Source organism: Suricata suricatta, chromosome 1 (assembly GCF_006229205.1).
Source record: "Suricata suricatta isolate VVHF042 chromosome 1, meerkat_22Aug2017_6uvM2_HiC, whole genome shotgun sequence".
NCBI classification, from domain to species: domain Eukaryota; kingdom Metazoa; phylum Chordata; class Mammalia; order Carnivora; family Herpestidae; genus Suricata; species Suricata suricatta.
The window spans coordinates 139,321,118-139,338,905 of record NC_043700.1 but is presented as its reverse complement, the minus strand read 5'-3'; the positions used below and the strand labels follow the sequence as shown (position 1 = coordinate 139,338,905).

At 40.2% G+C, this 17,788-nt stretch overlaps 1 protein-coding gene across 1 annotated transcript in view; it reads left to right on the top strand.

Annotated features, from left to right (window-relative positions):
- Positions 1–17,788, top strand: part of SLC4A4 (solute carrier family 4 member 4) — a 318,791-nt gene that overhangs the window by 283,053 nt on the left and 17,950 nt on the right. Inside the window, exons 19-20 of the mRNA XM_029945109.1 lie at positions 9,817–9,995; positions 11,142–11,214. Coding sequence (XP_029800969.1) covers positions 9,817–9,995; positions 11,142–11,214 — 252 coding nt within the window. The remainder of the gene's footprint in view (positions 1–9,816; positions 9,996–11,141; positions 11,215–17,788) is intronic.

Sequence of the window (17,788 nt, the reverse complement as noted above, 5' to 3'; positions counted from 1 at the left end):
TGGGAGATTACAATCTACCTTATATTTTATTTTATTTACTTCTACAATCAATTAATTCTGCCGTATTCTAATATATTACATCAGGATGTTGGCTATATGCCTACATCTATTTTGTCTGCAGTTTTAGAAATGATTCTCCATTGAAATTGTGTGACATGTGCCCTTAGGGGCAACTGGGTCACTGTTTCTTTTTTCTGAGGGGGACTAGTACACTGGCATAGCTTTATTTTGCTATAGTTGATTGTCAAAATAGTTCGTTTAATGGGGTGAGGAAGGGCTCCATTGTTTAATGGAGGAATAGCAATTTTACATTGTAGAAAAATATACAGGATAGGAGGTATTTTTCCAGTCATTCTTGGAAAATGAAATCTGCCACATTGGTACTGCAGAATTTGGTGTAGTCTAGATCATGGTGCTTGCTTGCTTCCCTGTGTTGTCATTTAGTATGTTCTTTTGTCTTCTATATTTCTTTTAAATTGGTCATTGGGGAGCACCTGGGTGGCTCAGTTGGTTAAGTGTCCAACTCTTGATTTGGGCTCAGGTCATGATCTCATGGTTTGTGAGATCAAGCCCCCCATCAGGCTCCATGCTGATAGCATGGAGTGTGTCTTTCTCTGTCAGGTATTTATTTCCTAGTTGACCAACTGAGTATGCTGTGTTTAGAGCATCCCAATTTTATTTCAGGGGATGTCTTTCATTTATACGCTTTCCCCAAGATCTCAGAAGTTGGTCTCCAAGACCAGAGTTCAGATGGTCATTCTGAATCCAGGCCTGAAAGTCCCTGGGTTTGGCATAGTCTCTCAGAGTGGACCCAAGGCTCCAGGGCTTAGTAACCTTATAGATTTACTCTTTCTTGTTGCCATTGTTTTCTGTCTCCAATTGTTTCTTTTATTTTCTGGTAGATAAGCCATGATTTCTAAAAGATATTTTTTGTGTTTTGTGGAGCATTTTTAGATCCCTTCTACTGGGAGTGGTTTCAGTGTTGGTTTAGTTTTAAAGGCTGGAAGTGGATAATAACTACTATATTTTATTCTGAAAAGAGTTAGGAAGCACATTCTTAATTTTGATATATAGTTGGCCAGATTTGCTATGTGTCTTTGGAGGTAAAAGCCTACTCACTTTTGCTCATTAAGTTTCCTATTAATAAATTCAGAATTTCAAGTTTAGCAAATTTAGGGTTAATAAGATAGAATTTTTTTAAGATTTTATTTTTAAGTAATCTCTATACCCAGTGTGGGGCTCAAACTGAGATAGCCAGGTGTCCCTGATAAAATATAGAATTTAAAAAATTATCCTATTTCCTGTGGAAAACATTGGAAGATCAAGACATATTAGAATTTACTGCTTAAAACAGGAATTGAGTATATAAAAAAAAGTTTTCATCACTTTAGGAGTAACTTATTTGAAATCATCTCTTTGAATGACAGTAGGTAGAAGAAGTGCCAGTCTTTTGGTACAAATCTAATGATATCAGTGGAGATACATCATGGATGAAAGACTTTTCATCCATGAAAGGTGCTGGTGGAATGTAAAAATTGGAGATCCTCCCTAAAATTAAAGGGCCCTGACTGCTATGAAACTGAGTCAAAAGAGAACCGTGAAACAGTGAGAGGGATAGAGGCATTATAATATTAAAAGCAGTATATTTTGGGGTGGCATTTGCTTTGGCTCAATGCCAAGTGGCCCTGGCTGGCTGACTGCTCTGTTGGGATGGGATCCATATTTCCACTCTGCTGAACAGCTCTGTATTGATGTAGGAATGCCAAGGCACTTGGCTTTTCTTGGCCATCATTTTGGGTAGTTATGTCCCACATTATCCCATCAGAGCACTCAAAAAGCAAACCAGGTTCAGCACGGTCATGACTTCTCCAAGGTAATTTCCTGAGTCACTGCAGAGGGAGGAAAAAAGTCTGAGCTTTAGACTGCAAAGCAAGGGATACTTCTCATGAGAAAAATGATTTTAAGTGTGTGGGAGGGAGAAATAATTTAGGATAGGTATCTAGAAACAAAGACAAGTTAGTATATCAATAATTTTCTGATACCCTCCATGATAAAACCCTTAATTAGAGGTTGTTTTCTTGGATAACTTCAAAATTTGCCCTGTTTTATTTTGCCTTTCTATTCCTGTTATCATAACCTTAGATCCAGTCCTTTCATTTGATGTCTAGACTATTTTGTTTAGCCATGAGTTAATAATCAGTTTCCCTTGCTCCATTTCAAAAGCAGTAATTTTTTAAAAGTATTGTTCTTATATGTCAGTCCTATTTTCCTAAACCTTTACAACCTTGGCCTTCTGGACATTTGCCCCTTGAATAAATTCCATTTGCCTTAGCCTGGGATTTAAGTCTGTCTGTGATACGTTCTCAATGTAAATTTAGAGTGATGCTCTCCACATACTATACAATGCTCAGATCAAATCGGTTATTGGTTTCTCCTCAAGTCTGGCAGCATCTTCTGCCAGTTATTCCAACTCTCCTTTCCATTCCTCGATGATTGCCACTTACCAAAATCCTTCTGATCTTTTAAGATCCTCCAGATAGTAACTTGTCAGTGTAGCCTTCACTCCTGATGTAATTTCTGTTGCTCTTGTTTTTGCCCTTACCATATGTGTATTACTGTGTGGCACTGGTCACATGATGTCTTGTATGGGAGTTATGTTGTATAATTACCTTCTCTCCTTTTCAAGACCAAATGTTTTCAAGGCAAGGGCATGTTTTAGTCTTCTCTCCAGTTCTTATGTGGCCCGTCACAATGATTTCCATATGGTAGGCTCAGTAAGTACATATTGAAGAATGTGGTTATCTTGGACCACATGGTTCTCAGAGTTGTTGCACTGTGTGAGATGGGTGATAGCTGAAAACGTGCCAACCCATCTCTGGTTCTCATAGTGAGTGCTCCTGTTATTCAAAGCCCTGTTTTTAGATGTCATCATTGCAGGAAGTGTCTGTGCCTTCACTCTAGACCTTGTTAAACAGTTTATCCTCTGTTCTTTTAAAACCTCTTTGAATCTTTGTGTAGACTGCTTTATAATTTGTGTACAAATCTGAGTCCCCTCATCTGATTGTGAGCTCCTTGAGGGGAGGAGCTAAGTCATGGTTCTTGGTGTCCCCATAAACCAGCTTATTGTCTGGATCGTGGGGTGTTCCTAGCATGAATGTTGATTCTGTCTGTGCACATGTATACTGCTCCTGACCCTTTATTATCATCTATTTACCAGATGTAAACTTTAGACTGTTAAACCAGTCTTTTTCTCCCCTAGATTTTGATTTCTGTGGATTTATTCCTAAATGATTTTTGTTCTGTATTAGCAAAGCATATACAATATCAAAAGGATGTAAAGTTTCACTTTCTACCCTGCTACTTAAAATAATCTCTAGTTTCAGAAGGTGGAACATCCTTTGTATTTATATTCATGGAGACAGGACTTTTTTGTTAAAAAAATTTTTAATGTTTATTTATTTTTGAGAGACAGAGACAGAGATGGAGTGTGAGCAAGGGAGGGGCAGAGAGAGAGGGAAACACAAAATCTGAAGCAGGCTCCAGGCTCTGAGCTGTCAGCACAGAGCCTGATACGGGGCTCAAACTCACGAACTGTGAGATCATGACCTGAGCTAAAGTCAGATGCTTAACCAACTGAGCCATCCAGGTGCCCCAAGCCAGGACTTTTTTAAGCTTTAAAGGGCATACTTAGTCTTTTGAGCATTTTTTGAGTCCTTGCTATGTAAGGACCATTTGTGTTATATGTTGAAGATAAGAATTGTTCTAAGTTACGGTCTCTGCCTTGAAGGAGTTTAGTAGATTTTCCCTGTTTACCACTCACCTCCACCACCACGGTTGGGATTAACTTGCCTATAGTACACATACAATAAATTATTTGTCTCCACATCTGCTTCAATTAATAATCTATAAACCCCTTAAGGGCACATGTTGTACTTCCTATTTTATCTAACACAAGGCCTAAGATAGTATAGGTATTCAGTGAATGTTTGGGATTATTAAATGTTTATTTATTTATTTTGGGAGAGAGGGAGAGAGAGCATGAACAGGAGAGGGGCATAAAGAGGGGTGGAGAGAGTATCCCAAGCAGGCCCCACACTATCAGCACAGAGCCCAAGACAGGGTTCGATCTCACAGTTTATTAGACCATGACCGGAGATGAAATCAAGAGGTGGACACTTAACCAACTTAACCCAGGCAACCCATGAATGCTTATTAAATAACAGTTTTCCAAGCAAAGATATGAGCAGATGCAAAGGCCCTAGGGTGGAAAGAAGCTCAGTATGTCGAAGAACAGATAGCAAACCAGTGCAACTGGAACACGGGGGAATTAGTGATTCATGACGAGGTCAAAGGGGGGGTAGGACCTGTCCGTGTCCTGGCATCCACTGGATGCCAGTTTCACCCTTTCCCTCAACTTGTGACTAACAAAAATGTTTCTAGTCATTGACAGATGTTTCCTGGGGGGTAAAATAGTTCAGGAAGAAACACTGATATAGAGCCTTCTAAATGATTTCACTGTGTTTTATTTTAAGTGGAAATAGGAAGCCACTGGAAAGTTTTGAGCAGGGAAGTACTGTATAATAATTGAATTTTTAAAAAGATTCCTCTGTGAGGAGAGTGGGTTGTGAGGGACAGAAGGTAAATGGGAACTTCATGGCGAGAGTGGCATTGACAGCCAGGGGTTGCTGAGCGATGTGAAGGAAGCAGGAGAATTTGAGCTGCACCTTGAAGAAAGAACAGATAAATCTGTTCAAATAAGAAGACTTAGAAGCAGAGTGCCAATGTGAAGAGTGGTGCAGAATGTGCAAGGCACATTTAAGGGTAGATGAAGTTTCAGGACTGTTTGAGGGCCCCCATCATCGTATCAGTGCAGACCCTCCGCACGGAAGCCGGGTGCTGGTCACGGCTGCTTGTGCGCTGTCTGACTCGCTCAGCTGCTGCTGACCCTCCCCGCCCCCTCAGCATTCCAGCTGGATGAGTGGCACCAGCATGGCACTCACACACTCCCTCCCGCAGCATTAAGGATGGATAGGAGAGATGCCCGAGAGGAGTGGCTGGGCGGCCTGTGTACAGTCCAGGCAGGAGACTGAAAATCTGCCAAAGGCAGTGGCAATAGGGAGAAGGGGACCATTCACATGCTATTTTTGAAATATTTCTATATTTTGCTCAGTACTATTTCCAATAAAAGTTTTATATATTTCTATGAAAAGTTCCAATATTTGAGGGGCTCCTGGGTGACTCAGTCAGTTAAGTGTCTGGCTCTTGATTTAGGCTCAGGCCACGATCTCACAGTTCGTGTGATAGAGCCCTGTGTCGGGCTCTGTACTGGCAGCACAGAGCCTGCTTGGGAATCTCTCTCTTTCTCTCTCTCTGTTCCTCCCCTGCTTTCACTCTCAAAATAAATAAATAAGCATTTTTTAAAAGTGCTAATACTTTAATATTATTTTTATTCCATTCAAATCTAGTTATTCAGATCCTTTTGGCTAAAAGAAACATCTCAGAGTTGACTTGTCACATAGGTTTGTTTTGCAGGAACAGCTTCTCTAACATAACCATTTGGGTTCTGGGTCTTTGTGGCAATAGTTAGGGCACCATGAATTTTCTAGTGTAGCTTTTACCATTCTGGTCAACAGTTATGTCTCCAGTGTTTATTGTACGTAGGACGCAGTACTGGATAGACATTGTAAGCCTCAAACATTGAAATTTGGCAGAATACATTGTTTTTTCCTCTTCGGACTCATTCTCCGTGAAATCTCTTCCACCTGCCCTGTTACTTTAAAGGGAACTTTGTCATCTCAGACCTGGGCTGTCATGTCTGTACTCTCTGCCTCCAATTTAACCACTTCCAGTATATTCTCTATAAAACAGAGCCATCCTTCTAAACAGAAATCTGGTCATATCACTTGTCTGCTTAAAAACTTCCAGTGGTTTCTCATTGCTCTGATGATGAAAATTCCAAAGTGTTTAGCAAAACATCAAAGTTTTTTTTAACTTCAGTAGCCTTATTTCTTACCTCTCCCATCTCCTCCTATGCCCTAACTCTGTTTCATTTTCTCAAAATGGAAGCTGATTTGTCTAGTTTTTGTCTCCTGCTTCCCCATATCTTGCCTCCCAGCTGGTTATGGTTCACATTTTAGGACTCTGCCTAAATACCACCTCCTATGCAAACCGTCTTTGACTTTGGGCTTAGTGCCCTTTCTGGATGTTCCCATGACACCCCAAGCTCACCCCAACTATCGAACACTGTAGTATTGCAAATGCCTCTTGATGTTTCAGCTCTAGCACTACATTGTAAACCACTTGAGGGGAAAAAAGTGTGTCTTATCTGCAGTTTAACTTCCAGGATCTAGCAGAGTGTCATTGAATGAATGAAATAACATTCATTGATTTAGCCAACAACATTTATCTAGAGTGTTTATGATGGGTACTGTACCAGGCTCTGGGGTTTCAGTGGTGGTGAACAAAAACACATGTGGTCCCTGTTCTCACAGAGCTTCTGGTCCCTCAGGGTGATATGTATTATTCAAATAATCATGTAAAACGTGACAGTGCAAATGTGGCTAGTGCTGTGAAGGAGAGGTGATGAGGCTTTAAGAGTCTATACGAGAGGATGTGGCTCCCGTTAGGAATTGTAGTGGCTCTTACACTGAGCTCCAAGCATTAGTAGGAATTAGCTAGATGAGGCTGGGTGGGAAGAGTATTCTTTACAGGCACAGGAATCACTGTGTATGCACAGGCCTTACAAGAGAAAGTAGCATGACAAGAATGAAGGCCTGAAATAACCCAGTGAGGCTGCATGAGAGAGGAAAAGTTGAGGATGGAGAGGGCACCACCCCGAGGCAGACCTGGCAGGGCCTTCAGGTCACTGATTATTTCCCCTTCCTCTTAAGAGCATCAAGAACTTTCAACATGGTTGAGGGAAAGGAAGACTTTCTGAGGAGAGTGATGTCAAGGCACACAGTAATTATTATCTATAATTATTTTCTCCCAGAACTTTTATTTATTTTGGTGGTTTTGCATAGCTTCCTTTGTATTCTATTTTCTACAATCCTCATTTCACCCTCTTTGGTATTATGTGGCGCCTTTTTGTTACTCTCCAGGACATCTAATTCAAACGTTTGTTTTTGTTCAAATAGAACAAGAAAGCCTGGAGTTAGCTCATGGTAGCCTACGTGACTTTGTCTACATGACCCATTGATCTAGCCTCAGGTTATTACAGTTTCTTTGATTTGGGGATCCTCTCAAATTACCATGTTGGTACCTCTAATATGGTATTGAGTGAATTAGTCTAAATAGGGCTTGAAACTATGTGATATTTCCAGCTCTTGTCCACCTCCCCTTCCCTCTCTCCCCAGGTGATTCACATTTCTGCCAATTAACAAATAAAGTTTTAATTTTTTTGTATGGCTAATTAAGAGTCTATAGTTGTCATTAAGAAGAATGTATACATGCTTGTTCTCATTCATTTTTTGGTAAATATTAATTGAGAATTGACCATGCATCATGAACCCAAGTATTCAGGATAGAGAGAAAAATAGATATAGTCCAGGTCTTCCTGTTTCTTACAGTCTAATGCCAAAGATAGATAAATACACACATAATTTTAAAACAGCATGAGGAGCACTGTGGTAAAGGAAAGCATAAAATGACAGGGAACATAGAGGAAGAAATATAACATAACTGGACTTACCTATCCTCACCTGGGCTGAGGCAGGAAAACTACCAGAAAAGTTGAAGGCTGATTTAAGTCTTAAGGATGAGTAGGAGTGATTCAAGGTAAGAAGGAAGAGTAGAGGTTATTCCAGGGAAAGGGTGCTGTATGGGCAAAGACACAAAGCCATTAGTATGTAAGACATACTGAAGGAATTGCATATGGGTGAAAGTGGCCATGGCATAGGAGTCAGCAGGGGAGAAGTGAAAGATGAGGCTGCAGATGTGAACAGAGGCTAGATCATGAATGGTCTTTAGTTAGGTCATACGACACATCCACAGGCAGGCGTGAACAAATCCTATAGATTCTACCTTAAGTATAGTCAGAATCCCAACACTTCCTGCCATCTTGACTCCTACCACTCTGGCTCTGACCATCACAATTTCTTGCATGGATTATGATAGTAAACTCCTACCTGGTTTTACTGTCCTTGCCTCACTTTAGTCTGACCTACCACAGCAGCCATAGTGTTTAGAACGAAAGCAAGTTGTGTCATTCCTCCGTTTAAAACCCTCCAGTGGCATTCCATCATGCTCAGTGTACAAATTCTCATAGTTCTACTTAGTACTTAGTGCTCTTGAAGATACTGTCAGTTTGCTTATTTATGTTGTTTATTGTTGTTTCAGTAGAATGGAAGCACCTCAGATATTTCATTCACAGAGATGCCAGTGACACCTAGAACTGTGCCTGTAAATAAGTTGGTAGTCAGTATTTCTTCAAGGAATGGAATGACTGAGACCCAGAGATATTATGATCCTCACCTCATTAGTTACTGTTGAACAGGTTTATTTTAGCTCATCCCCACCCTTAGCTCTCCTTTCCCCTACCTTATCTCATTCCCAATTCAAACCTTATGTTTTCAGACCATTTGTAATGAAATAAATTGGCTTTATCCTTTGTCTCCCAAGGATACTTTGTTCATAGTCTAACCTGGGCTATGTCAATATATGTTCTTTCTTGTGTCAGCTACCCTTGCCTGTGGTGAGTTCTCTGAGAACATGATTAGACCCATGTTTGCGAGCCAGGGATGAAATCTTGGCATTTCAATGAGAGGGGAGCAGTGTTCTAACTGTAACAGGATCTAAATGATAACAGTCGCCAGGTTCCTGGTGTAAATCACATTCTCATTCTGTAAAGCCAGCATCTCCATTCCCTCAGATTGGTCATACTCTGGCCCTTGGTGCTGCTGCTGCTTGCATGCTGTGAAAATGGACTGCTTTATTTTCTCAGGCCCCATAGGGGTATTAAGCATTTGATTTCTTCATAAATAGAGCAGAGAAATATAACCACAGAATAACACTGTGGACACATTTAACAATATTTATTTAGTGAGGAAAAGAGCTAGACCTTTTGTTACATCGTCTGCTCTTCCAGTCACTAAATGTTATCGTGACCGTTGGGCAGTGTTTGAAATCAGCCTCTTCTGATTAAGGAGGTATTAGTTACCTTAATGATAATGGTTAATAGGTTATTAAACAATTACTTTCATATACCATGAAAGGTGAGAAATAGTCTTATACATACCTTCTCAAGGTTGCTTTTAGATCTTTGGTCTGCATATTCTGAATACTGTTTAAGTGAACAATGTATTGCTGAACAGTCAAACATGGAAGGATTGGTGCCTGCCTTTAAGGTTCCTGCTGTGCTTCTGTTAACAACCACCGTCACCACCACCACTTCCATCACTGTTTTTTGAGCTCCTACTATGCAAAAACCACTACCGTTTAAAATCCTACAAGATGCTTTGCCTCTGTTATTTCACTGAATGGTTCTAGTAACTCTTCAAGGTAGATCTATATCTCCATTTTCCTGATTACAAAATTGGATACAAGGAGGATAATTAGCAATAAGCAAATGATAAGTAAGCTATGACCACAGTCAAGCTAGAGGAGGTGTCATGTGGCAGCTTTGTGTTTAATTGGTCGGGGGAGAGGGTAATATGAGGAAGTTAAAGTCCCCTACCTTCAGGAGCTGACCTTGAGGTAGGTATTTTTAGCAAGCAAAGAGAGTTGAGGTTATTTGGTAACCTTAATTCCCATCTGGAAATAGGACAAGATAGAAACATGAGCATCTTCTCCATGTGGTTTTGTTACCTCTTTCTACAGAAAGGAGCTGGATATCACCTGGATCTCTTCTGGGTGGCCATCCTCATGGTGGTGTGCTCTTTCATGGCTCTTCCGTGGTATGTGGCTGCTACTGTCATTTCCATTGCTCACATTGACAGTTTGAAGATGGAGACTGAGACTTCTGCACCTGGAGAACAACCGAAGTTTCTAGGAGTGAGGTATGTTACATTAGAGGAAAATGGCTCTCCAAAACATACCATGCCATATCTATATGCCATTAAAGAAAGGAATGAGCAAAACTGAAGGAGAAAAGGCTGGTGCTGATTAATATATTCCTGTACTTGCTATTCCAGAAAAGACTAAATTTTCATTAGAAGGAAAGTCTTCAATAATTTTTCAAGTTCACTTCTTGTGTTACATAAATTTCCTTTGATTAATGAAAGGCTAAATGATGCAACATGAAAGTGCAAACAGGTCATCCATTTTCTTGAACACACGGCTTATTTTGGTGCTGTGGTACTTACTCTATTGCAATCCTATATAAAGGCCAAACTCTAGCTTTTCAGCTCTGTTGAAACTCCTCAAAGCTCATGGGTTGGCTTATGATTTTTAAGATCTATGAATGGAAAGGAATTCTGATTTTCCAGTTCATTTTCTGTCCCTATAAGTACTGAGACACTTTGACCTCCAGCTGTTAAATTTGGGTAGCCACGAAGGGCTTGCCTAAGACCTTTATACTGTGTTGAATACTTTTTGCAACAAACCCTGCTCCTAATACTTGGGTGAATATCTCACAGGACAGAGTCATTGTTTCCCATGCCACAACAGTGGGTGATTCTTCTTGGGGGCTGGAGGAGGGGATGTTGGTGGGAATCCTATGTATCAAAAAGTGCTCTTATGATGTAGATTTGGAAATTAGACTGATGGGATTTATTGCACTTATGAAATTTCCCTGAGCTGTTTGTTAATTAGAATGTAGGACAATGTGATATCTGTCTCCCATGGAAGAAGGTGTAATTACACAACAGTACAAGTTGCTTAAAAAATAAAGGCTTCAAAGAGGCCAGTAATTGATGGACCAGGAGCAAGTGACTTTTTTTTTTTCTAAAAGAAGCAAAGGATTTGGCAGAATCACTTTTCTCTTGATGAGTTCAAATTACATTCTAAATAGTTAGAAGAAAGTTATGTAGTTCTGTTGAGCTTATGTGCTGTACTGGTGGTATTCATTTATATAAGATATCAACACCTTTGCTGTTTTAGTCAGACATTGGTTTGTTCAACATGCAGTCTTTTTGAAGGTGAAAAGACAAGAGCATGTTTATGAAAAAAAGAAGTAAATTGGTAATCTTTTGATTTGGTTTCAGAGAACAAAGAGTCACTGGAACCCTCGTGTTTATTCTGACTGGTCTGTCAGTCTTTATGGCTCCCATCTTGAAGGTAAATATGTGAAATACTTGCTTCTTCCAGATAATTGGGTCTGTGTCAAGAATTCCTTTCCTGCAAGATTCTCATCAGTTCTATAACACACTGAAGCTGGGGGCAGGTGGAATGAGGTCTTTAAAAGCTTATTTTGATATCTTTCTCACTCTTTCTATTATTATTATCATCATCATCATCATCATCATCATCATCATCATCATCATTGTAGTTATTTGGTTGAACCATATTATCAATACCCAAGCTTTTTGACCTATGTAAATGGTACTTCCATACAGTTTAAATGTTTTTTTTTAATGTTTTATTTACTTTTGATACAGAGAGAGACAGAGCATGCGAGGGGGAGGGTCAGAGAGAGAAAGAGACACAGAACTGGAAGCAGGTTCCAGGCTCTGAGCTAGCTGTCAGCACAGAGCCCAACGTGGGGCTCGAACCCATGAACGTGAGATCTGACCTGAGCGGAAGTCGCAGGCTTAACCGACTGAGCCACCCAGGCACCCCCCCCATACAGTTTAATCAGTCATCCACCTCCTCACTATGTTTCTTGCTCTCCTTGAATCCTTTTTCTCCCATCACTTTCCATCTACTTGTCCCTAAATCCGCCTTCAACCCCCTCCCCATACGCACACAGACTAGACTCCTGGATGACACGATCATTTTGCAATTTTTCTCCTGTTCTTAATTATTGCCAGCTGTGTTTCTTTTTCATTTGAATCAGGAGGCCTAGGAAAATAGAGAAAATTACTGATATATGACTAGAAAACTTTATAAATGAACTTTTAAAGAAGAAAAATGATATGGTAGATTATTTAGAAAGCTAAAATCAAATATATAGGTTTGACTGATGGAGTGAATTTCTAGCAAAATAGATGAATATGAACTATAGGAAGAAACCTATTTAGAAGAATAAAGAGCTAAAAGAGAAGGTTTGGCTGTTGTGAAGTTTCCATTTTTTATTTTTGTGATATAAGCATTTTATTCTTTTTTTCTATTAACAATACTGGCCAGTTATTTATAATTTGTACTTTATACTTTGTGTTACAATACAAAGCATGTAAATCACCTATAGACCTAGAAGCTACAAATAACCACTGTTAATATAGCCTTCCAGATTTTTCTCTGACGATTTTTATTTTTCTAAGTTTATTCATTTATTTTGAGAGAGAGCACATGCAAGTAGGGGAGGGGCAGAGAGAGAGACAGGGAAAGAAGGAGAGAATCCAAAGCAGGCTCTACACCGGCAGCACAGAGACTGATGCGGGGCTTGAACTCCTGAGCCACAAGGTCATGATCTGAGCTGAAGTCAGACACTTGGCTGGTTAAGCCATCCAGGTGCCCCCATTTTTATGGAGCAGTGCATTCTTATAAAGAATTCAAGCAATACAGAAGTATAGAGAGCAAAAGGCAAAAGCCCTCCTTTTCCCTCAAGTTGACACATTTATAAGTCAGTTGCCATTCAGATGAATTTGAGGAAAGTGGAACTATAACTTCTTAACCTTTAGCTAACACCAGCTTTGCCCTCGGGTATTTAGATGAATGCATACATTACATACCGAATACTTGGTAAACAGTTAAAAGATGTAAATATTCATCTCTTGTCCTTGGTTTCCACAATGTCAGTTAACTGATTTAAGCTGATTTCTGACTAGAATCATGACGGAATATATATTTCACATAACACATGGAAAAGTAAAATCAAAACTAACCTCCAAAAAGTTTCAGTTACATATGGAGGACCCTAAAAGAATACAGGTCAGGGGCTCCAGGTGGCTCAGTTTAAGTGTCCAACTCTTGCTATTGGCTCAGGTCATGATCTCACGATTTGTGAGTTCAAGCCCTTCATTAGGCTCTGTGCTGACAATTCTCTCTCTTCCTTTCTCTCTACCCCATCTCCAGCTTCTGTACTCGCTCTCTCTCTTGTGCTCTCTCTCTCTCAAAATAAATAAACTTAAAAAAAAGAGTACAGGCCTTACATTCTACAGGGACATTCTATTACCACTTTTGCTAGTGCAAAGCAAGTTGGGGGGTAGGTTTGAAGTTGTGAGTTTCACAGCATCAGATCCATGACCAAAAGGCTTTTTGTTCCATTGTCACCCCTTATATACACATTTGGACAGATCCATTTTTAGAGAGGTCATTGCAGGCACTTGTGATCTCATGTTGTGGGAGGATCCACTAGGAAGGAATTTGCCCCTGGGTTCCCTAACGGTGGGCTTATACAACACAACTGCAGGTTTTTTTCTTTATGGGGTCTCTTAGTTACTAGTAGAGGACAAATAGAAATCTGTCCATCAGTTCAAAATTTCTTTTAATATTTTTTTATTTATTTTTGAGAGACAGAGAGAGACAGCATGAGCAGGGGAGGGTCAGAGAGAGAGGGAGACACAGAACCTGAAGAAGTCTCCAGGCTCTGAGCTAGCTGTCAGCACAGAGCCCAATGTGGGGTTCGAACCCATGAACCGTGAGATCCTGACCTGAGCCGAAGCCGGATGCTTAACTGACTGAGCCACCCAGGTGCCCCCAGTTCAAATGTACCTATCAGTCCCCACCCATTTTTTCTCTTATTTTTATATTATTTCTTTTCATTAATACAGTATAAAATCCTAACTTAAAAAGTCAGATGTGTTTAAAAGCTCTTTTTTTTTTTTTTTGTTACAGCAAATGGGCTTTACTCTTGGAGAATCTGTCAGCTGAGTAATCACGTACGATCCCAAAGGGACACAGAGAACAGATACTGTATAAATTGCTATTTTTAGGGAGAGATGCAAGACTCACATTTTCAACAACGCCTCTTCCTATTTTCTAACCCTGCACCCAAATATGGCTGCAGAGGAATTAAAGCTGAAAGCCCTTTTGTTCTTTATTTTACAATGATTCTTTTTGCCCCGATGTGCAAAGCACCTTAGTATCTGCAGGAATAGATTAGAATGCAGAGAAGGGAGAAAGAGAGGTACAAGGGACCAGTGAGCATGAGCTTGCTGCTCCTTTTGACCTTCCTTAAGCTTACCCTGTTCAGCTGCTAATGTTCATAATGATGGCGATTCCCACCTGGCAGCTTTGGGTCCATGCGAAGAGTCATTGTTGGAATTAGCAAAAATAGTAGTTTAGCAAATGTTTTTTATTAGGCAAAGTGTTGCCCAAAATGTGGGAAATGAAATTGTTTTGTTAATACAGGTCCCAACAAATTGAGGGTAACCTCGATTTTAGAACAAGAATAAAACAGTCCAGCGTTGACAATTGTGATTCCTTAACTTCAGTAAGTAGAGCTATTCTTGACTTCAGGAATCACATCAGCTAATTGCAGAGCATGTGCCCTTCTTACTGTTGAGATGTGGTGGGGTATAAGCATCCACCACAGAATTCTTGGTAGCTCTTGGGAAAAGTCAATACAAGAAGAAGCAGACGTTGAGGGTACAGTTTAACTAAAACCCAAGTTATGACTAAGTAAAAGTCAGGATTAACAATTAACCTCAGAATTCACTCAGAAAGAGGTATCAGGGGTTACTTTGTAGAGGAACCTTCTTCCTCCACCATTTGACTAATGTGTGTTTTAAAGGAACAGGTGACAACTTTAGAGAATGGTTTTACTTAACAGTCTGCCTTTGAAAAGCAGATCAGATGAATGGGATCAAGAGAAATATGTGACTTTTACTTTTTAAAATGACATGGCTCAACACCTTCCCTGCCCAGCTCCCTGCACCCCCACAGGTTTCGCGGCCTCAGATGATGTGAGTAATTTTCTCCCTGCGTTAAGCAGGGTGGAGAGTTGTTCCCTGAGCCTCCTTATGCAGGCTCCCTTTGAACATGAAGTTTGTGACCTCTGTTTTGATCTCTTTGCTGCAGTCTGTCTTTTTACACGGAAGAATGTAAGGAATCATAGTGTATTAGCTGTAAGTTCATGAGGATACCCCGTGACCTTAGCTAGCTGCAGTCACACATGCCTCCAATCCCACCACCGATTCAGTACGGAGCTGTGGGGAAGCAGGAAGAACTGGCTTCCCAGGCCAGCTAAACAGTTTAGATCTGTGTCTCCGCAGCAGAAACACTGCCTGTTAAGCCAATGTTCGGTGTCAGGAGACGCGAGGAGACCACAGAGCAGGAAAAAAAAAGATGAAAGACGGTTCTAGAGCTTACTTGTCTCATTCTTTTGGCAGGCTTAAAGAAATAAAGAGCAAGTAAAGTTCACTGCTGCCTCTGTTGCCTTTGCCTGAGTTAGTTCATCTTTAACATGAGCGTAGCCAAAATTTGCCTTTGAGATTTGTTTAGGGTTCTAAAATGTAGAGGCTAGTGTTTAATTTGTATCTGGCAAGATTTGTCGGGCTCCTACAATATGCCACACACTGTGCTCAGTAGCAGGGAGACAAGGAGGGATGATAGTGAGGAGGAGGAGGAGGCTGGTGATAGCAGCTCCCATGCACTGAGCTTGGCATTGGACCAAGAGGCTGCACAGATTTTTTTTATTTAGTTCTTCAATAAAACCTATGAAAAATGTATATAATTGCATCCATCTTACAGATAAAGAAATATCAATAACTTGCCAAGTCACAGGGTTCTTAAAAATGGAAGAGCCAAGATTTGAACTCAGGCAGTTCTGACTCCAAAGCCTGATCTCATAACCATCATGGTTTATTGCTCTTTAAAATAAAACAGTTTTGCCCTCAGAGAACTCATTTACTTTCATTTCCCTTGTGATGATTCCCCAGCTTCTTTGATCCGATTTCCAATTCTCTTATGTAAAGAGAAATGTGACATTTTCACAAACTCTTCATCGTAAGTCACTCCATGGTTTCTTCCATGACTAGGGACCAGTCTGCAAGTCGGCAGCTTCCTTGTGGTCCCAGATTTTCAAGGGTAAAGGGCATTAGGATGTTATTTTCATAACGTGTTCCTGAAGACAGTCACTGTAGGGGAGAGGACAGCAGTGTCAGGCTTACATTAAACCGAGGCTTCAAGTCCGACCTTTGCAGCCGTCCTTCTGGCCTGTGCTGCTGCCTCCTCCCCCAGTGCTGAGGGACCGGAGGGGGCTGTGCTGGGCACTTGCTGGCTTCTCGACTTGCCAGTGAAGGTCCTGATGCAATACCACATTTATCATTTCTTGAGTATCTATTAGGAGCAGGCCCTGAACCAGGTATTATGTAATCTTGATCATAACCGCTAGGTAGAAGAGAATACTGGAGATAGAAGTGGGCAGTTTTCTCTGTGTTCCACAATGAGTAGAGCCAGCATTGGAGCCCAGGTCTATCTAACTTCTGTGCTTCCATGTTCTCAGTCGGTACCTCATTCTGAGTTACACACACACACACACACACACACACACACACACACACATTCAATGACTATTATTCTGCCGGGAGGCTTCACTCCTATACTGAATTCTGCACTGTGGACAACCCACTACCATCTACCTTTCTTATTAAATTTACCCTTTCACATTTTTTCCTTATGGGAATATTCTAACACTATCAGAAAATCAAAGAGAGGGCTAAGTAAAAAAGAGTGCAACTACATTCACTAGAATGTTAAAAATTTGGGGACGTAGTGTAAGTATGCCTGAATCTTCATTGACTTCAATTTAATTTTTCTATCTGGTTGTAGGATCAAGCATTTAGTGTTTTCATTTTTAATGTTTAATGTTTATTAAAAACATTATAATATTTATTTATAATTAGGCCTTTTGGTTTTCTGGGTATGCTTATGTAATTTTATTTGCATAATTTTGTCACTTGGCAATTCTTGAAGTGCCTGTGAACTAGTATTTTTTTGTGTCCTTTGAGTGTTTATTTCTCCTGTCTTGTTTTATAAAAATGTCTACCTGCTACTGCTATGTATATTATACTAGTTTAACTTAAAATGGGACCACCTCTTCTTATAACATTCTTCTTTTTCTTCCTTTGGGAAATTTCTGTTGTGATGAATGATTCTATTGTGATGCATTTTTAAGAATTGACCTTTTGATATGACTCATGAACCAAATTCAATAAAAAGTATCCTTTAATCCAGTAATTCTGTCAGGTTTCATCAAGATTTCCAAACTGAAAGATTTTTATTAAGACACACTACACCATCTTAAAGAAAATGGTGAATTTGTAAGACATCCATTTCACATTAAAGTTGACTCCAAAATTGAATCCATAGCCTTTCTTATATGTATTTCCTTTTCACCAAAGAATTTTTTTTAAACCATCATATGGGGCACCTGGGTGGCTCAGTTGGTTGAGCATCCAACTTTTGATTTTGGCTCAGGTCATTATCCCAAAGTTGTGGGATCAAGGCCCACATCAGCATGGAGCCTGCTTGAGATTCCTTCTCTCCCTCTGTCCCTCTCCCCAACTTGTGCATTCTTTTGCTCTCTGGGAGAAAAAAAAGAGAGAGAGAGAGAGAGAGAGAGAGGGAGGGAGAGTCTGTTCTTGGGGAAAAAAATCATATGTAAAGCAACTTTCCTACTCATACATACCCCATTCTGAGTTAATAGTACCTTCTGATTTTATTTTATGGCAGATGTGGTGATATCTGTCATAAACTCAGAGAGAATGGATCCCAACACCGTAGCACAGCTTTCCTGCACTCTGGTGCT